The sequence below is a fragment of the Aptenodytes patagonicus genome, chromosome Z (assembly GCF_965638725.1).
Source record: "Aptenodytes patagonicus chromosome Z, bAptPat1.pri.cur, whole genome shotgun sequence".
NCBI classification, from domain to species: Eukaryota; Metazoa; Chordata; class Aves; order Sphenisciformes; family Spheniscidae; genus Aptenodytes; species Aptenodytes patagonicus.
In genome coordinates, this window is record NC_134982.1 from 28,801,426 (window position 1) to 28,822,296 (window position 20,871).

At 41.5% G+C, this 20,871-nt stretch overlaps 1 protein-coding gene across 2 annotated transcripts; it reads right to left on the reverse strand.

Annotated features, from left to right (window-relative positions):
• Window positions 1-921: 921 nt before the first annotated feature.
• Window positions 922-19,252, reverse strand: HEXB (hexosaminidase subunit beta). 2 transcript variants are annotated; one of them, XM_076363257.1, is made up of 14 exons: window positions 18,916-19,252; window positions 18,669-18,823; window positions 15,861-15,926; window positions 15,020-15,066; window positions 14,692-14,802; window positions 12,144-12,245; window positions 9,828-9,957; window positions 7,876-8,056; window positions 6,735-6,821; window positions 6,063-6,135; window positions 5,259-5,433; window positions 4,355-4,445; window positions 4,037-4,141; window positions 922-1,124 (listed from the first exon to the last, which is right to left on the reverse strand). In XM_076363257.1, exons 1-14 carry the CDS (start codon window positions 19,206-19,208, stop codon window positions 1,061-1,063), a joined length of 1,680 nt encoding a protein of 559 aa, XP_076219372.1. In that variant the 5' UTR covers window positions 19,209-19,252; the 3' UTR covers window positions 922-1,060. The 2 variants fall into 2 exon arrangements, with proteins under 2 accessions (XP_076219372.1, XP_076219373.1); XM_076363258.1 differs by lacking the exon at window positions 4,037-4,141.
• Window positions 19,253-20,871: the final 1,619 nt, after the last annotated feature.

Sequence of the window (20,871 nt, forward strand, 5' to 3'; positions counted from 1 at the left end):
GGAGCCTATTTATGTAGACCGGTATGTTCTTCTGGGACCAAATGGTTGTGGAAAGTGATGAATTAGCAGGTGTATGAGCAGACTGTGCTTTTAACTGTCCAAGGGAAGGTTTAAGAGACTGCATTCTTCTGGCACAGCCTTGTAATTGCAAAGCAGCTGAACCAGAGATGCAACTACAATTTGCTGCTTTGCAGATTCTTAATCTTACAGCTATCTGCAATGAGAAGTGATGCAAATCCTCTTTGTAGAAATGAGCACTAAGTGCACCTTAATGTGCCATTAGGACTGTTTCTTACTTTAGTAAGTAAAGTCTGTGAAGCTTACATCTATAAATGAAATAACTTTACAGTTTTGGCAGTCTGTAGCTTGATTTGTTTTCAGCTGAATAAAAGAATATGGTTAATAAGCATTTAAAACTGTACAACTGTAAGTATTACTTCCTATATTGTTAGAAACCAGTTTGAACCAGAGTTCAGGACTAAGTGTAACTTCTACCTGAGTTTGCTTTAGCAAGTAAGTAAGTGGAATGGATGCTTCTGCAAATTGAGTAAGATCTGTGCAAAAAATACAGGAAAGGCAGAGTTATCCCAGGACCGTGACTCCTACCTACCACAATGGAGTATGTTGAGGGAGGATTTTTTTTTTACCTTTAGGAATGAGTGATTTAGGCTGTAATGGTTCTGATTTGCTATGTGTTACAAGTCAGTTCTGATTTGCAATTATCTGGTTACATAGAAGAGTGGCAAATAATAAGATACTTTGAAATAAAAAGATAGTTTGCTTTTTATTTAAATAGTATCTTAGCTTTATTTTCCCTCAACTTTAGAATGCAAGGGAACTGGAATTGGTAACTCTATGGTATCAAGTTTCGGGATTTCACAGGGAAGAACCCAGATTCCTAATGAAAGTTAAAAACCATCATTTTTACTCCAACAAGAATGTCAAATAACTTTATTTTAAAAGTGAAAAATGTAAGTCTTGGTTCAAATATCAAACTGCATGTACATATACTCATACCCCTGAGGCACTTCAGGTTGTTGACTAGAAGTCTTTGTAGCAGTTACTGCTCTCTTGCTTCATGGGTGCAGTATCCAACAAACACAGGTTCGGCTGCTATGCCACGGCTGTTAAAATAAAGTGGAATGTGTATGATTAGAATCAAACAACTGGCTGGTTGTGTGGACAGGAAGAGAGATACTGGCACTCTATTTTAATCTTTGTGTAAACAAAACTACCTCCAAGAAATAACAGATGGCCTGTTTAGGAAGTGAAAAAGGGCCCTATTCTACTGTTGATTGACACAGAGAACTGTACTTAACTGAATTACAATCAGATGTACTAGGGTATTGGAAAACAGGTTGAAAAGCTTAAATTCAGGGGCTAGTTGTCTCAGTGCTCTGCAAAATCTATTGCTTTTATTGAAGAGAAGTCATAAGAATGTGAAAATATGAATCAGTTGACATTTGCACACTCCCCTGGCTCCCAACCCCAATGTTTCCTTCATATGCAGCTTTAACTGTGTCATTTTCATTCATTTTTTTGGGGAGCCAGTTTTAGTAAACAGGATTTCTTCCAGCTACAGTATCATAAATTATTCTGTTCTCATGTGGCTTTAAAAACAAACAAAAAGCCCCCTGTAGCTTATGATGGTGCAGTAAGATAGTATAAAAAGATGTTTCAGAGCTGAAGTAGTTGTAGTCAAAATTCTGCTTCTTGGATATCTAAGAGTTAGATTGTACTGCTACAATGATTTGTATGATAATATACACTGGTGTTTAAATTGCACTTAAGAGCTGCAATGGAAGAAACTGAAAAATGAAATAGGTCAGCTGAACTATTGCTTGCCTCTCAAGCCAGACCTACTCTTAGAAAAAGACAGGGTTGTTGTCTAGGTCTCTGGAATATATGGCCACCTTTTTGTTTCCCCTCTCCCATCATCATTTTGCTGCAATTTGGGCTGCTGTATGTTATAGGAAGCTGAGTTTAGATCTGAACAGCAGCTACTGCTTTCATGGTACTATTTCAGCAGCAGTGGCCTTGGCCTTGGAGAGGCAGAGCTACTGTCCTTCCAGTGACTGTGATCTAGCTGTTAAAGTTCTACCTACCCATCCCCTCACTCCCTGGTACTCGGCTGCTGAGCAAGACGGAGCTGTTCGTTCTGCTTGGAAATGCTCTTTGGCCTGCTACAACTGCCATGGTCTGTATATACCATGTATAAAATGTTAGTAGGGACAGAGTCCTTTGCCCACGCTCTAAGACTTTACAACAGCCTGACTGATTACATCAGCTCTATGACTTTGCACACTGCTAAGGAAGCCCTGTATACGTGAAAGGCAACAGAACTGCAGCTCCAAGGAATGCTCATTTCATCAGTGGAAAGGAAGTGGTTTCTCTAGTGGGTTTTTGGTTCAAAGTCTATATAAAAGGAACCCTTTTCAGGAGGACATGTCCTTTTATTAAGGTAGTCTGCTTATAACAGGAATTGTTCACTGTAAGTTTATATGCCAGCAAAGCAGTGTTAGCACCAGAAAGTAGTTTAAGGAAAAAGTGTGCAACAAGTACAGGGAGTAGTCCTTAGTCTGCCCCTGCATTCTGCATCTCTCATGCTAGCACTGCCAGAGCAGCTGCAGTCATCTGGATCAGCTCCCTGTATAGCAATACAAGTGCCAGCATTAAGGAAGAAGCTGGAGATGCAGCAATAGTTAACCAGGTCCAGGAATGGCTTAGTTCACAGTAAAATCCTAATCCTAGAGGTACAGGCACTGTATACTTCACTGTTCAGTTCTATCAGTGTCTTCTCTGAACCCCATCAAGAGATGCACAGTCCTGTAAAGTGACAGGACACACATTTTTAAAGCCCTTTAATCTTGTTTTTAACATGTATTTGTTAACTCTCTCTTAATGTATCTATTTTTCTCATGACTGAGGGAGATAACACAATTTACATATAGCTATTCTCCTACAGCATTATTTTAAGCCAGCTTGAAATAAACCCAAGTGAAAAGTTATGAGTCTTTCAGTCACTCTTAACTTGATTAAAGAGCTAGTTTATACTGTAAGCTAAAAGTCAGCGATTCCAACAGATAATCAAGCTAAGACATGTACAGAGTCCTTAAGTGCTGACTGTAAGTGCCATTGTATCTTGTTCTCTAAAAAGCTGATTTGTATCATCTACTGTATTTGAAAATACTTCTTCACGCTGTTGGGATTTTCAATGACTTGTCATAAACTTTGAGAAATTAAATGGCATGTTGCATTCTTGCTGCAGTCCAACTTAGTAGCAGCATTTGGAAAAAGCTAAAAGGCTCTCTGACTGTATACTTTTAAAAGTGGAGTCAAACTTGGACTTAAGACCTAGAAATCACTCATTTCTACAACTGCAAATATACAAAGACAGCACTCGCAATAATTAACCGGTAATTTGTCTAGGTTCTTTTTAGGAAAGAACTGCAGAGAAGAATATGTTATGAACTGACTTTGTTTACAGTAGTCATAAATGAATTAAAATTTCAGGGACTCCTTATCCACCCCTTTCAGTCCCTACACTAAGGCAATACCTGAAAGAATAGCTTGCTCAAGCTCACCTCTCATGCAAACAGCTCCATTTGATTGCCTGCTGCAGGTCTTTAATTATTATTTATAATAAATAATTAACAACTTTTTTTAAAAGTCTACTTTTTCTCCTCTCTGTGTACTCCTCCCACATACCCTTTAATATCCTTTTTGTCTGAAACAAGTCAGTCACAGTGTCTGTTTTTCCTTTAGAGGAAAGAGACATAGATGAGTTCTAGTCTTTCACTGAAGAAAGTTAATGAGTTCTGAAAATGTTAGTTGCAAAACTGTCTAGAACTCCTGTCTTAGTGTATCTGTTGTTCCTCTTCTGTGGATACAGAAACACTGGGGATGACATTTACATAGTCAGATTAGACTGCTAGCTCCCCTCCCTTCATTTCCGGGCCAGCAGTTTAGGCCTGTACTTGAAATCCACTGGTTATAAGGCATGAGAACCAAGCTTTACTGTAGCTGTTAATCGTACCGGAGCATGCGGCACCGATGATTGGTCAGTCTTTTATAGGCATCCTGCAAGTTGGTCACATTCCTGCTGCTCCAGAGTCTTTCCCCTACAGCACTTGCTCGAGGCCTATAAAGATACACTGTTTTAGAGTAGGTATGGTCTATAACCAAGAATGGGTTAAAGTTTTTAACACCAGGTCTTATATATGCAGAAGCATCAATTTTTATAGCTGTTCAGGTTCAGCACAGAGCACTGTTACCACTAATATACAGTCCTGTTGGATTAATTAATGCACCTTGTAGCTGGCTTTCTAAAATCTAACAGTAAAGCCGTTCATACCATAATCTTGGTGTGAGGTTAGTTGCGTCCACAAATTCCCCCCACAGGCAGGCTTCTCCACCTATTAAAAGCTTTTTCTGTTTTTCAGATCCTGAATTCAAAGCAGAAAGTTAGAATTTCTATTTGCCCAGAAGATGGGCATATATCAACAATTTCATTTTCCAACATTGAGACAGGATTGATGTTCAGTTGTTTATCATATAAAATATCTATCCTGAGCACTAACTTGGTAGTCTTGTTACTGAATGTGAGAACCACCAAGCCATTTGCCCAGAGAACCCATTTCCCTTCTCTGTCAGAAAGGATTTTATCTTTTATCCTCTGAAGACATTCCTCAAGCCTTCTGACATTTTTCAGAGATTTCAGTCCTGATTGAAACTGTTTATTTTATCATACACAGAACATTACTTGAAAAAGCTATGAAGTCAGGTGTTCTCCCTAATCAGCTCTGAGAGCTACCTTGCACAAAGTGAAAGCCCCAGGGAAAATATAAGATGTTTGTATCAGCTTTAGCCAGAGGGAGAGAACGTCTTTTTCTAGAAGAGTCTAACGCTCCAGAAGCTTGCAAACATACAAATTCAATGTTTACCAACAGGCATTTTGCACAACTCTGCCCCTAGTTCATGATGCATCTGCCCACCTAGTCCAGCATCCTTTCTCACACAAGCCCCAGTGCCAGATGCTTGAGGAAGGTAACACTTTTCCCCGTAAGAAGTGGAAAGTTGCTTTTTTTTTTTATTTGAGTTTTCCAGATCCCTAGCTGACATTAAAGTCCTTTGATTACAGCGTATCTGATCATAGTGACTGCATGACCACTCTAAAGAGCCTTATTCTTTCCATTTACACCTTACTATGAACCAAAGACTTCATGCACAGAACATGCATATAAAAAAAAGTAACAAACCAGGGAAGTTAAGCGGTTCAACGCTGTAGTATTTCTTCCAGTCTTGCCCATAACTAATGTAGTCTAAGTACCAGGGAGCTGCCAGGATAGCAGTGAATCCAGCTCCAGTGACACTGCTCAGTTCATGAGCATAGTTGTTTTCCATCCACACTTGAACTACAGTCTCTGGTTTAAGCTAAAAGGGGGAAAAACAAAACAAAAAACCCACCCCAAAACATTAAAGACAATCCTAGGAAAAAGGATGATGGATTTCAAAACTGGGTATTTTGTTCTGAAGAAGAACATCATTCTGGAAGCTACCTTTTGTAATTCTGCCCGGCCCCCCCGCATCTAAAGCCGATTAGCTCTTTGCTGGTTTTAAACAGTTCACACTAGAGTGAAGCCTAGGTTATACTATAGACAGTTCATGCCCTAAGAGGGTTCCTACATTCACCAGTTACCTGACCAGCTCTGAAAAGCTGAGCACCTGGTGTTACCAGACCAGTTACGCACAGTTATGCAAGGAAAAAAAAATATATGGAAACACATAGAAACTTCCCTTTACTCTGATGCTCTAGAGCATATTATATGATCTGTGCACCCTTAGAATGCACTTCAATGCTGGTGTTCCTATTCCACCTATTTTACATGTTCAATAAATGATAATTTCAAGGCAGGCCCCACACCTGGGGAGACTTGCTAAAGTCAGCAGACTTGGTTTAACTCTTAAGAGACACAACCATAACTACTTAATAGTCTACTTTGGAAGCCTCCCACAATATTGTGCTGTTATGCAAGAGTATCTTTCTTACTTTCCCATCTTACCTGCACTTTGTTATCAAACACTTCTTGCCAGACCATGTATCCTTTGTCATAGGAGGAAACAATGTTCAAAATCCTAGAATTTAGAAATAAGATGTTTGTGAACTTCAATGAGGTCAGTACAAGCACACAAATTAGCGATGTTTTCTACCCTAAGGCACATCAGGCCTTTCCCAGCACTGCATAGGGAACCAAGAAAAAAACATTTTTTTCTGGTTTTGGCCTTCAGCGCTCTGCCTCAAAGAGGATGCTCTCCCACGTACAAGGATATGCATGTGCAGTAACACAAACTGATGTTCGGAACTACCAGCAACTCATACAGGGCTCTAAATACATGTTATTTAAGAATGAGACAAATAAATGACTGCAGAAACCTTAGGACTTTTCCCCCCCACCCCGTGTGCTGACATTACAGCAGACACCTCATTTAAGATACCCAATACATTCAGAGTGTGCGCAGAACTAGCCTACATGCCCTTGTTGTGTCCCACATTTTAAAGCTGTGAACTTTACATTCAGTGTATTAAAATAAAAATCTGGGTAGTCCCCAGTACATGGCAATTTTTGCAAACAATATAGGCTAACCTAAATCAGCTTCAGTATCTGCACCTCGACACCACCCTCAGATAGTGGCTGTGAAAAGCTGAGCAAGAATTAAAAAAAAAAACAACATACTTCTGAATATAGTAAGATTCCAGTTTAGCATAGTCAATGCCAAATCCTTGCTTCTTCATGAATTCTTTCACTGCAGGGTTAGATTTCCTTAAATAATAACAACAAAACAAGTAAAAAAAAAAAGTAATTTTGTTTTAAACCAGATTTCCCAACCATTTCCACCCATGCACAGCACACTAGCTGATGCCTTGGGCACACCGTAGCCTAGAATGCACAACAGAGCAGAAGCAGCAGGCTAACATGATTTAGGCATTTTGAAACGGTTTAATCCCAATTTGAAATAAAGCCAATAGTCCTACTTCTCTGGTAGAACTACTCAAGTCCCTGTTCTGAAGCAGTCTCTGGCAGGCTGCCTTGAGCTCCTAAGAGTTCTGGGGTTCCTGGCTTCCCTGCGACTTTGTGGGAAGGTCTGGAAACTGAGCAGCCATAGTACCAGGGGTTCTGCATGAGTGACATCAAGAATTTGGGAAATACCCCAAAAGCAAACAACACTTTTGAGATAAAGCGTTTGTCAGAAAATGTCTTTCTTTTTAAAAATTAAAGCAAGTCCTGAGTGTTCAGATTTGACGTTTCAAGAGCACACACAAATACTAACTAGATCAATTTGAATACTCATCCAACTAGATCTGCTCCAAATTCTGTATTACTAGTTACCCCAGCAGAGAGACTCCAAAATATTAAAAATCCACAATCAATTGAAAAACTTTATTAACACGCACCATACTTTTAATACAAGCACACAAGAGTCAGTACTGTAATACTTAATGTTAGCAGATTTTCTGGAAGGCAGAACTCCATGGAAAGAACTGCTCTTCCTTTAACACAAAGCATTTAAGTGTTAATTATCTTATAAAGTACTTTTCTACCATACCAGTTCTCCTTCCTGCCAGGTTAATTTTCATAAAGAAATCCTTTAGAGTACCTGAACATTTGTGAAACTACTAGTCAAAGCAAAATCTGCACAACATCACTTGCTTGTTGAGGATCACAAATGCTCTGCCTGTAAATAGTTAACAGAAGTAAGAGTGGAGATCTTTGGATTAAGCAGTGGAAACTGTCTCACACAACTGAGTTCCATAATTGATGGATTTAAGCAAGTTTAAGAGGCACTAGATATTTATTCTTTGAAGTGTCACCGTACCAACAATCGAAGTTCACTTCATCTCCTCCCAAATGAATGTACGCATCTGGAAATACACTGCTGATCTCTTTGAAGAATTTAGTCATGAAGTTATAAGTTGTATTCAAAATGGGATTTACAGGTCCAAAGGACCCAGTTGGCTGTTCTCCACTGTAACAAGGGGTGAGAAGACCTTTTTGACCTAATAGAAACAATTAATAGAGGATATTCAGTTCCATGTCTGTATGCTAACTTTGCTAGCAGGAAGAGGCAGTTACCCATATCAAAAAGGTTAATATTCATGACTTAAGTGCTTATCTATTCTGAGTATGATCAAATAGAGGCAGGATGAAATAAAACAACTTGCCCAACGTTGAAGAACCCTCTAACTGGAAATCAGGACTCTGACTTTTAGATTTGTGATTTAAACACACACTAATTTATGGAACATGTCACTATACCTGGAAAACAGCTTCTAGATGACTACTTGAATAAAAAAGCTTTAACGGATTTAGGAAGGAAGCCAATTAGAAGGAAGCCAAATATAATGAGTGTGCTCCAGAGGCCTCTTTTCTCTTTTCATTACTCTGCTTTGTTAACATCTAAGTAGGTGGGAGGCACATGGATCAAGGTAGATGTCCTACCTTAGTCTGCTAGGAATTTACCTCTACACGAGAAAGGAAGGCTAGACAGACATCAAAACTAAGCACTGGTTCTTGAGTCAAGATATCCGAAGCAACATGAGCCAGGATAACAAAATAGGAAAAAGTTACTATATGTAGGTTGGAGATTCCTAAGTCCAGTTTATTTGGTAAACTATGGTTGCAGCAGCAGCACCTCCCTGGCGCTGTGTTTCCTACTCTGAGCACATTTCCCCCAAACAGGGCCCTAGTGGTAGATTGATTCCACTACCCTCCTTGCATGCCTTAAGACTTCTCTCCAATATCTTGAATTTGAATGCAAACAAAGCATAGCTACCCAGGTTCATAGGCAAAGCCAGGACTGGCTCCTGTGCATCACATTAAAAAAAGCTATTATACAAGAAGCTATCGGGAACAATTGATTTTAGGCAAGGGAGCTGAACCTTGCTCTTAATATGAATGTAGACCACCTCACGTATCACCAGGCGAGCCACTGGCTTTTATTAGTGCTCCATAACAGCAAAGACCACGTGAGACGAAGGATTCAGAAAGACTGTTTAGCAAATTTAGTTTTTGCTTTGTTCTTTTCCTCCTCATTATAAATTAGTGAGAAAGAGCCTGAGGCATCTTCCAACATTATGGCCACATCCCCACAGGATGAGCACAAGACTTGCCCCATGGCTAAAGCTATGAAGCGCTAGAAAAATCTTTACTGTTTCCAGTTTGGCCAAAATTGTCTTATGTTAATTACAGTGAAATCGCAGCCAGCGCACCTTGAATTAAGGCATAAGGTTCCCTGGCCCCTGAGTACACGTAAACACCACCACTGTCAGGGTTCAAGCATTCTCTATTAAGAGAAGTATTGCTTTGAAACCCAGAAGATAGAGAGTGAAGAAGCATCCAATTTTGCTGTGTTTTGTACGCTGGCAGATTACCATTTTACTAATAGACAGAAACATCAACCACTTTGAAATAACCTTCCCAAAACAAAAATCTCTACTCTAGAGACAGCAACTCACTATTTCTAGCCACTGCCTTGTTACTCTAAACTCAAGACTACTGGATGGGGGGATAACAACAACATGAAGTCTAAGGCAGACAGAATATACCTGTGCCTTTGCACACACATCCAGCACAGGCAGTGTCAGCCTTCTCCGTTCACTTTAGTTCCTCTAAAATGTAAAGATCATGACCATCACTGAGTCTGCCCCTTGCTTACTTCTTATCAAGGGCCTTTCAAAGCACTTTACAGGCTGCTTTTTAACAAGTTCATTTGCTTGCTACACCCTACTTACCACAATCTTTTAACCATTAATACTTTCTTGGACGTACCTTTTCCCCAAGACTGCGTGTGTCCTGGGGTATCAAACTCTGGGATAACTCTGATGCCTCTTAACCGCGCATACTCAATCACCAGACGGACGTCAGTAGGAGTATAGATGTGGTTATAGGAGTATGCTCCCTGTAAAGTATTCACATTTAGAGACAGTTTACAAAATGTTCTACCAGCACCTCACAAAGTTTGGGTTAAAGTGTTATAATTTAGAATGGAGAGCAGTTTTATAAGTTGGCCTTTCCTGGTTTATCACATGTGCAACTGTACTGACAGAACTTTTCGGCTGACTAGTGGGGACTGGGTGGGGGAACCCAAAGCAACCCCACAAAAATTAACCCCTTTTGCCACAACAAGACAAATCTCCTGAGGAGACCGACCTTTCCTCCTTAGCTCACAGTTACTGAAGAAAACAGAAAAGCTAGTTTCTATTCCGTCAGGTTTTTGAAAGATACATTTTTCAATTCTTCTGTACAGAGGCAAGTTAGTTTTCCCCTCCACCTCTGCATCATTAGTTCTGAAACACAGGGACTTTGTTACATGACATGCAAGACTAATGGAAAAATTCTGCCAAGTCAGAAAGAATGGCATCTTCTTCCAACACCTCTTCTTGTCAGTTTTGATACAGTGCCCAATTTAGCATCAGGGCATGTTTGTTTTGTGATGCTGAATTTGAGCGTTATTCCACTCCCACACAGCCAACAAATGTGACAAATGACCCAGACTGCTACAGTTTGGTGAAACAGATGGTTGCCAAAGAGCCAAACTACGTAAGAAAAGCATCATGACTCCTCATGATTAATAGCACCTTAAGCTTCTATTTGTCTGGAAATGGTTTCCACAGCTGAGTTACTCAGAAGAGACAATGGTAAACAAGAAGCCTTTCAAAAAGGCAGCTATTGAGGCAAAGGCCATCTCCCTCTCTCCAGCTGTCAGTGGGGAATAGGACAGAACTCCACAGCCATTACTAGGAAAAACAATCTGACTGCACCATCCAACATCTGCAATTTTTGAATTATAAAATTCTTCACGGTATCTACTCAAGCACTGCCTATGACATAATTTTAATGAGGGTCAGATTCTAGCAAGCATTTTGTCCTGGTTTCAGCTGTGATGATAGAGTTAATTTTCTTCCCAGTAGCTGGTATAGTGCCGTGGTTTGGATTTAGTACAAGAACAATGTTGATAACACACGGATGTTTTAGTTGTTGCTAAGTAGTGCTTACACTAGTCAAGGACTCTTCAGCTTCTCATGCCCTGCCAGCGAGAAGCTGGGAGGGGGCACAGCCAGGACAGCTGACCCAAACTGGCCAAAGGGCTGTTCCATACCACGTGACATCGTGCTCGGTATATAAACTGGGGGGAGTTGGCCGGGGGGCGGTAGCCGCTGCTCGGGAACTGGCTGGGCATCGGTCAGTGGGTGGTGAGCAATTGCATTGTGCATCACTTGTTTTGTATATTCTTTTATCATTATTATTTTCCCTTCCTTTTCTGTCCTATTAAACTGTCTTTATCTCAACCCACAAATTTTAGTCTCTTTTCCCAATTCTCTCCCCCATCCCACTGTGGGGGTGGGGGGGAGTTAGCAAACGGTTATGTGGTGTTCAGCTGCCTGCTGGGTTAAACCACAACACATTTTAAAACAGAATCACAAATCTTATGCTTAGGCTCAGTCTACTTAATTATTCATGCTTGATTTGGCTACTACTGTACCGTGACTGAGCAAGAACCTCCTGATGACTTTCATTAATTAGCAAAATCTGCTGTGAATCAGGAAATAAAGAGATACATTGCACTGTATTTGTTTTAGAAAACAACCTCTCACATGTGGAACTCTTATAGACATGTTGTGTTTTGTAAAGTTAACTAGATCTCAGAAAGGGCAAAAGTACTACTGCAGTGGTTCCAAACCTAGAGCTGACAGGAAACTCTTACGTTTGTTTTAGTGGCAGAAAGTCTACCAGTTAAAACAAACAAACCAACAGAAATCCAAGCAGTGTTCACCACAACAGGTTATTTGCACACCATTACTGCTCGAAGGCCTGCAAACGCTGAGGATCACTGTCACCAGCAAATTTGCACAGAAGAGTTAGGAAGATCATTTACCATGCATCCACCAAGGAAGACTTGAACATGGTCTACACAGACACTCAGGTAGGATTCTAAATATGGACTTGCTGGTTACTGGTCCTCTGGTACTGTTTCACAATCAGCCAAGGCAGACATATTCAACCATTGGTAGCTCTGCATTTTATTTTGACGAAGAATGTGCCAGATTTCTGCCCTCCCACCCTGCTCCAATGATGTTTACTCACCTTGTCACTTAACTCAGGGAAATAAATACTCTGATAAGGGAATGACTGATCATCTACTATATGCCAGTGGAGAACATTGAACTTGTTAAAAGCCATGGCATCCTGTAACAAATAATGCAATACAGTTTAGTTAAGCACTTCACTCTCACAGAAAACCTATGCAAAAGAGGTGGTCTTGTCCCAGTACATCCTGCATGCTTAAAGCAACAACTTAAAAAAAAAAAACCCACCCAAAAAACAAAACACCAAAGAAAAAGCATACCATGTTTTACCAAATCCTAGAAGCACACACCAAAACGCACCAGCCTGTTTATACTATAGCTCCGTTCCTCTGCCATCTATTTGCACCACTCCTATCGACAAGCTCTTGATCTGATCATGCTACACTGGCTGGTAGAAGGGGAACTGCTATAAATGGTTATGAATTTCTTCCACTTCAGAACATATCTGGGTAATTCTCTATGCACCATCAGCTATTTCAGCTTACAGAGAAGCTTATACTTTGCCACCTAAATACTTTGGACTCAAAAACTGAACAGCATGAGTGAGTTTCCTACTATTTAGTATATCCCTTGCTAGTGACTTCTGCAGAATCCATTTCAAATGCATGTGAAATAAACCATGCATCTTCCCCGCAGAAGATAGTGTTCCCCTTATGTTTTCAGTCATTACAGTGTGAGTACTTCCCTTTTTTGAATTTGAAGATCAAGATAAGTGTTAACACACTTATTTTAGAATTATGACTCCAGATGGACAGTTACACACATACCCCGAGTTATGCAAGTTTTTTAGTCACTAGAAGTGTTGTGTGCTGTGAGCAGACAGAGTAAGTGTTCTCTACATTGTTTGGGACTGAGTAATTGCAACAAAATTGCTTCCAATCCCTTGCCACAATACAATTATTTCCACCCCTCCCCCTTTCTTTTTTCATCAAGCTTTAGTGGTGTGTTTAAAGAAGTGCCAAAATCTCTTCAGGAAGTCCCACCAAATCCAAAGGAAGATTTATACCTTGTCCATTCCCCCAAGTTATCTCATGTGCTTTATTAGGCAGCAAAGTTTTAATTACTGCATGTCTTCATGCATTTCTATCAAATACCATCTTTCCACATAGAATTTTCTATCTCCTGACATTCACCTCAGCCACTCCTTCCTCAAGGACAATGCCCTTCCTGGAAATACAGTACAGCAGCTGAACACAGACAAGAAATGTACTTGACCTGCTGCCTTAAGCATCTAATTACCACATGTCAGTGAAGGGATTACTGCTGCTTTTTATTAGGTTAGCCTGGATTCAAGAAGGCAGAGAGGTGGGAAGAAAAGCACGCTTGTTCTTAAACCAGCAAAATGTCCTAAAATGTAGCTCTGGGAAAGTATTAGAGCCACAGACATAATTTAAGGAAAGAAAACAGAATAGCAACAGTTACAGAAACACAAAAATGATTAGAAATGCAAGTCTCAGGAGTCAAGTTAGTCTTTGGACATTGTTGTCTCTTAGAAAAGACAACAAATATTGACATAAGTAACTACTTGAGACTTTGAAGCACCCTCAGTTGTAAATGAAACACCACACAAACACTACTTGCTGAACAGGGACTGATCTTAAAGGTAAATACAAGTGGTAAATACCCATGGAGGGGCAAGTTCTGAGCACAGTTCAAGGATGACCTCAGAAATGAAGACTGGTTTTACCTGCACAGTCTTCCTGCCCATCTTAAGCCTGCTCTGCAAAGTTCTGCAACATGGAAGGGAAATTTCTAACACTATTTCATCTTGGAAAAGCAAGACAGAGACAAGACAGGAAACTGCATGCTCCTGCACTCAAAGGCTTCTCCATTTAAACCCACCAAATAAGCCCTGCTACAAGGATCTCAACAGCAGAAAAGGGGAGTACGAAACAGAAAAACCCACAGCTTTGGCTGCTATGATTACACAAATTCACCACTTTCCCATCAAGGTGGGAGTATACAATTCCTAGTGTGCTTACTTAAGCTTTTTGGAGAAAGTTGTTTGGTTTGTTTGTGTGGTTCTTCTTTTTGAAGAGATGCGGCGAAAAAAATCAGTAGCTTCCAATGAACATTTACAATTTCCCCCGTTGCTCTGTACTACTTAATTACTGGCTTGCTCTTAGCAGCCTAAGAAAGGACTACTAAAGCCTGGTTATTGAAAAGACTGGAACTTTCCTACAACCACTGGCACTGAAGCCAGGACTTGCAAGGTCTCCCCTGTACTGCTTGGTGACAGTCAGATGTCGCAGAACATGCTTCCAAGAAATACCTGAGCTGGTTTAGGCAACAAAAAATACAGAAAACCCAAGGTACCACAAATTCCAGCCTCCTTTACAGATTCACTAATCATTGTGTCTGCCCACTCAATTCCTCTCCGGTGTATGTTCTGACCGTCACTTAGCAAAGTTCACTCTGTTCTTCTAGAAGTCAGCCGGAGGAGATGGGTTCTCCTTTCATACCAGCTCCAGTTGCTACCTACTTCAGGGAGCAAAACACAACAACAAAAAGCCTTCGTTATTAATGATACAAAACTGCCCACTTACCAGGTTTGTAAGAATAGATTTCAGTGGTAAATAATGCCTTGAAGTGTCTAGTAAGATTCCTCTATGAGCAAATCTTGGGAAGTCGTCAATTTCAGATTCATTGACAAGAAACTATAAGAAGGAGATTTAAAAATTAGAATTCCCATTTTATATTCATCATTTCAAACAGGAAATACTTACTTTTCAGTTTGTTAACAGCTTTCCACGATCATCTTCTGAAAAAATACTTAATGAAACTAGTAGATCTGCTGTTTCTAGAAGAGCACCTAATGAAGAACGTGGTTGTCTTGTTATCAGGACTGTGGTTTTAGTTAATAGCTATACTTACGCTTCCATAGTCATTTTCATGAACCAACTGGCTGAAGGTTTCCAAACCTGGGGGGGAAAAAAAAAAAAAAATCCAAGAAAGTGATCTGGAATACAACCCAGTCAGTACTTGTCCTTAAATTTTTAGTTAAAAACAGGACCGAAACTATTTACAGGCGTTCACATAGCTAGAAAGAATGCTTTGTAGCTGAGTTTCTTTCTCTTTAGCGCAGTTTCCTTAATTGCTCAAGCACCACAGTTAACGAAGTTCTGAAGAGAGAACCATTCAAGCTCTCCATTATACACAAGTACTGCATATTAGCACTACAGCTCAGCTGCACCATATTAATCCCTGAATAGTATGGGAGTTACTGAGAGTAAGGTAGGAATTTCTGGTGTTGTGATGCATCTGTTCCTGTCATTTCTGGAACTGGTGAGTTTCTAATTCAGCATGAAAAATCTGCTAATTTTGACTAACATTCCAGTAAGAACAGCAGACTGAAACTTCATTATCATCTTCTTGGTGATGTGTCCAGCATATTCAGTTATTAGAGGTAGTCAGAGAATAATCTGTTCACGCTTTAGATCAGAGAGCTTTTTAGCACCCAGGATTTGGTTGGCTTGGCTGATTTCAGGCACAGCAAAAATGCACTTATGATGTGCCACTGGATCTGAGATGCTGAGCATCCGGACTGAGGATCTGACCAACACACATCTGGGTATCCTTCTGGCCTCTATGCCCAAGCTTACTTCCTATGAAGGACTGAATGAGGGCAAGGCTCAGTGGTCAGCTGGTTCTTAGTCTGGCATGGAGTTTGTATAAGCCCAGAACAAATAGCTCTATAGGAAAAGTATCAGCTTACCTCTTAAAGCACCCCATACCTCATTTGCTTTCAGTACAGCCACAGGCTCAGTTACAGTTAAATGATCTAAAGAAAAGAAAAAAAAAAAGTTATTCCTCAAGGAAGCATGGATTGACAGGACGATGCTAACAGGCATTTAAAAGATTCTTCAAGTGCTGACTTTGGTTTTTAAATTCTAACCAATGCTGTTTTCAACAGTGATACCGTGCAGCTATTTTTCATTTATGTGCTCCTGAAATAATGCAAGCTACTAGTCAGAGAGTCTACAGGTGATCAGTAAGATGCTAAAACAAATACGGTGCTTAATAATGGCAATGTTAAATATTGCACATGGGCCAGAATTCCAGCCAAGTTTAACCCAACTGATTTAAAACATATCAGATGATATTTTTGCATTTAAGATATAGGTGATAAGGGTTGGGTAACTAAGCCAGACCTAACTGCAGAAGTTTACTTCTCCTTTTACCTTCCTTTTATATAGATTATGCTTACCTATTTTTTTAGGGATATAGCTTGTGAAGTAGTATTGTGAGGTGCTTACTATAAAGGTCTAATTACAAAGGAGAAAAAAAAAAAATCAGACCCCACCATCTAATGAGCACGTGTATGGGGGCAGTGAGATGAAGTGAGGTAAGTAAAATGAAGAATGGTATCTGAAGGTATCCACAACAATCCTCCCTTAAGTTTGAGTACTGAAGTACAGTACAAAGTACTGAAAAAAAAAAAAAGCTAAAATAATTTAGTTTTTCCATTTAAGGTGATTCAGTAAGTTTTAGTGAAGAAACAAGTATCCTTTAAATATGTTAATTTTTTTAAAAATCACATATATATGTATAAAAATACACTATATCTATAAATCTATATATTTATATTATTATTTAAACATCAAAGCAGTAATAAACTAACCAGAGTCACACATTTGAAGCAGCAGAGAAAAAATCAGAGGGGTAAATTGCTGTATAATGATTTATTGGATCTGCCTCAGCATGAAAGAACGGTTGGTTATAAGTTATACAGTTCAAACATTTGTCTAAACTACCAGAGAAAAGCCATTCAGGGACATGAAGAAAGTACCTCAAGTTCCATTTTAATCTAAACACAGATTGCATATACTGGAAGTTCTGGGTAAGAAACAGAAGACTACTGCAATCTCCACGGGTCTTTCTGTGGTAAATTGTGGTTCAGTCAGGGATTTACTTCCAAGACAGCAGGCTTTTTTCTGAACATACATCATACCTTAAATGAAGTCAGAACAGCAAGTTTTGTATGGCTATTGGAACCTTTTACACAAGCGGGCAAGAAGCCATGAGGGAGAAGGGTAGATAACTTGTACTTTACATATCCAATACTCTTGCTGTAGGATAGTCACTGACTGATCCATACCATCTGTATTAAGAAAAGGAGCCAGACTGCTCAATCCAGCAAATGACTAACAACTGCGTATTTCAGCATTTGTTCCCTGAACAAGCTATCCCATTAAAAGTACAAAATTAAAATCTTGCTGAAGTCTGGAGAGCTCAGCTTACTACATGAGGTAAACTTCATGTTATTTGTAACAGAAATCTCCTTTCCTACAGCAGAGGGAAAAACTCTGACTGTTCTGAAGAGTGCAACCTAAAAATCACACAATCTGACAGAATTCCCTGACAGAAGAGAAGAACTAGCTTTGGTTAAAATCTGAAGTTCACAAACCAGTTCAAAGTTCAACTAGTAGCAAAGCAGTATAATAACCTGACTGTGGCAGAAAGTTTCTAAAGCATTAGCAATTTTGCTGCTATACCTCATTTGCATTGAAACGTATGATAAACTTGCACACAAAAATTGCACTACTTGGCTAAATGTACCAAAAAGTTTGAGTAAACTTAAAATCAGTACATTCTATCACAAGTCGGGTGGAATTAATCCTGCTGCGGATATATGACTTAAGATTAAAAGGATCTTTTTCTAAGGATCTGTATCCTGGATACCAAACAACTGCCTTGCCTAGTAGATTATCTCAAGACAGAACTAGATGAATTGAATATGTTGAATTCTTTGCTAACCTGCCCAGACAAAAAGCAATACTATCCTTATTTCTGTTAAGAAACTTCTCTGGTGATTAGGACTTGATTTTAGAGTACTTCTCCACTCAGACTTCAGGCATAGAACTAAAGAAGCATAGCAAAACAAATCCAATATAACCATCGTGTTTTTAAATCCTTTCTTGTATCTACTGATAGAAAGAAAGTGGATTTATAATACTGCAAGATGAATAACAGGAAGTTCAATGAACACCTTCTGGTCTTCCAGGAAAACCAGAAATATCATGTACATAAGCCAGTGTAGGTAGCTTCAATCAAATGTAGTTATTTCTAAGGACAGCAGGTGAATAAGCAAAGCCAGCCTTCACTCAACACCCTGTACTGAAAGAAAGGATGATCTCTTGACTACGCATAGATCTCAGCACACATAATTGGGTACAGCACAGCATAATACCTCTGATTCTTAATTATAGTTACTAGAAAGGATAGCAACAGGTAAATTAGTTGAATGCTAGCTAAACTGCAGAAATCATAGGTTACACTTCTAACCAGCTTCATGATTCACTCTGGGCTGAGATTTCCCACAGCGTTAAGAGCAAGAATTATCTTCTGGTTGCCACTGTTGCGAAATGTTCTCCAGCACCTCAGTGAGCCTATGATTCCAGTTCCTTAAAAAAAAAACCAGCTGACTTTTACATCGCACACGATTGGAAAACAAGCGGTAACGATGCTGTATAAGCCGTAGAAGGAGAGAGGAACGCGGCGACCGGCTGTGCGCGGTACTCACAGGCCTCGTTGGAAGCGAGGTGGGGGTAGCTGTGACAGCCGGGGTCCCGGGACTCGATCACCACCTGCAGCTGCGACAGCTCGGGCTCCGCTCGGGCGCCGAGCGGCCTGCGGCCCCGCCTCCGGCGGGACTGCCCGAACATGTACTCGTAGTACCTGCCGGTGAAGCACAGGCGCCGGCGTGGCCCTGAGGTAACCGCTGCCGCCGCCTGCAGCCCCGCCGCGCCCCCGGCCCCGCCGCCCCTCACCTGCGGAAGGCGTCCTGCAGCAGACCGCAGGCCGGCCCTGCCGAGGAGCCGGCGCCGTGCACCAGCTGGAAGCGGGCGGGGGCCAGCTGCAGCTGGCGGCGAGACGTGCGGAGCCATTGCGGCAGGGGCCACAGCGAATCCTCGGGGACGGCGCCCGAGGCCAGCTCCCACTCGGCCGGTTCTGGCGCGGGCTCAGCCCGCGGGGCGCCGTGGCGAAGGCTGGTGCTCACCAGCACGGCGGGCACAAGGAACAGCCCCACCAGCAGCCCCGCCAGCCCCATGGCTCTGCCCATGGCGCGGCGGCTGCGGCGGCTCCCTCAGTGCGCGGAGACCCGCTCCGAGAGCAGCCCGGTCCCGCCTCCGCCATCACGGGACCGGAGGGGCGGGCCTCGGGAGCGCGCCTCGGCGCCCGCCCGCCCGCTCGCGGCACCGCCTCCCCAACAGCCCCTCAACGGCCCCCGCGGCTGCGCGGTCAGGGAAGGGGCCGGGGAAATGGTCCCCGCCGGGGCGGGCGGGCCTTCCTCGCTGCTCTGGCGGGGAGTCCTCCTTCAGCTATCGTCTTATGGTCCTGCCCGTGAAACCGCGCGAAGGAATAACGAGGGAGCGTTGCTGGGTCGGAAATTTTGAGCGGTTTAGTTTCTGTATGGGAAAGTCTTGATTTGGGTTACATTTTTATGAAGGGAAAACTAACGCATCTCTTGTAGTGCTACAAAACAATTTCAGTCTCAGCAGAAGTTACTTTTTAACAGACTTTCTGCAGATGGTGTTATAGACTATATTGTGAATAAGCAGAAGTCTGAGCTGCAGTTAAGTATTTCAAGCTTTAACTAAACAAGCTAGGTGTTTTGACAGATCCCAGTACGAATTTTGGAAAGTTGTTGTGAAGTGTTCAGAAGGCAAATCAAGCATTTGAAAGCTGGAAGTCACAGTGAGGAGGAATTCAGGTTTTAAGCCACCTCTAATTGAATGTTTAATGCAAACACTGAAGTGTCATCGCTGTTGTTTCAGCTGATGCATCAGTTAAACCCATAGCGATGAGGGAGCTGACACCTGCATGCTGTTACTGCCGTGTAACTGAGGAGCTGGTCAGCCATCGCTCCCTCAGCAATCTTCCTTGTGTGGAAGGTTAACTATGTAGTCACATGCTCCAGGTTATGGAAAAGACTTTTAAGCTTACACAAAAAAAAAAAAAAGAGAGTGTCTTCATAAGGAAGGTTGCATCTTTGAGCAAAGAACACAGATGCCTTGCCATAGAATTACTAAGAACCAAACCCCTCTTCTTCAGTAGGGTTTGTCATCCTCTTTCAGCCTATGTCACTTTGCAAGTTTGGAGGAGAAGCTCTTCCTACCATCCGGCAGGCTTCCCTGGGAAATGCTGGCGCCTCATCCACTTAGTGAATCTCTGCAGGGCTGGGCCGCACAGCGGTTCAGGAGGAGGTGAGTCCTGGCTGCCAGGTGTCCCCAGCACTGCTCCTGGTCATGCAGTCAGATTTATGTGGTCACACACTCAGCAAGTCTGGGGAGCTGATCTAATCTCACTCCCTCCAAAAAAAGTGATGGCACACTGGAAGGAGGGGGAATAAACGGCAGGATGAGAGAAAGGTTCAGACTATGCCAGGCCTGTTTAGACTGTGAACTGCACCTGAAGGGAATGAATCACAAAACATCCTGGTTTTGTTGTTCACTGTGCCCATCCACGCAATCGGAGCGGGAAGGCTTGGTGGAAGCTGTTTGATACAGGCTATCCATAGCAGAATGTTACTTAATCTTGTCATGCTATAAGTAAAAAGCAATTCTTTATTATGTGATACCAAACACGCACGCAGCACATTAACACCTGCACATCTCCCCTCCTGCCCCCCAGCATGCCGTGAGATACGTGGAAATGGCCATGCAGTCTTTTCTGGTCCTCTCAGAGGCAATTGTTAGACTTTGCTGTTCAAGTGGTGGCAGAGG

What these genes read in the sequence shown, in the direction of transcription:
- HEXB (XM_076363257.1), bottom strand. Translation starts at nt 19,208, where the DNA reads ATGGGCAGAGCCATGGGGCTGGCGGGGCTGCTGGTGGGGCTGTTCCTT. An exon ending in GAAGTGAACTTCGATTGTTG is followed by an intron (nt 6,822 to 7,875) that starts GTACGGTGACAC and finishes TTATTATTTAAG; the next exon opens with GAAATCTAACCCTGCAGTGA. An exon ending in GAATCTTACTATATTCAGAA is followed by an intron (nt 6,136 to 6,734) that starts GTATGTTGTTTT and finishes TCTAAATTCTAG; the next exon opens with GATTTTGAACATTGTTTCCT.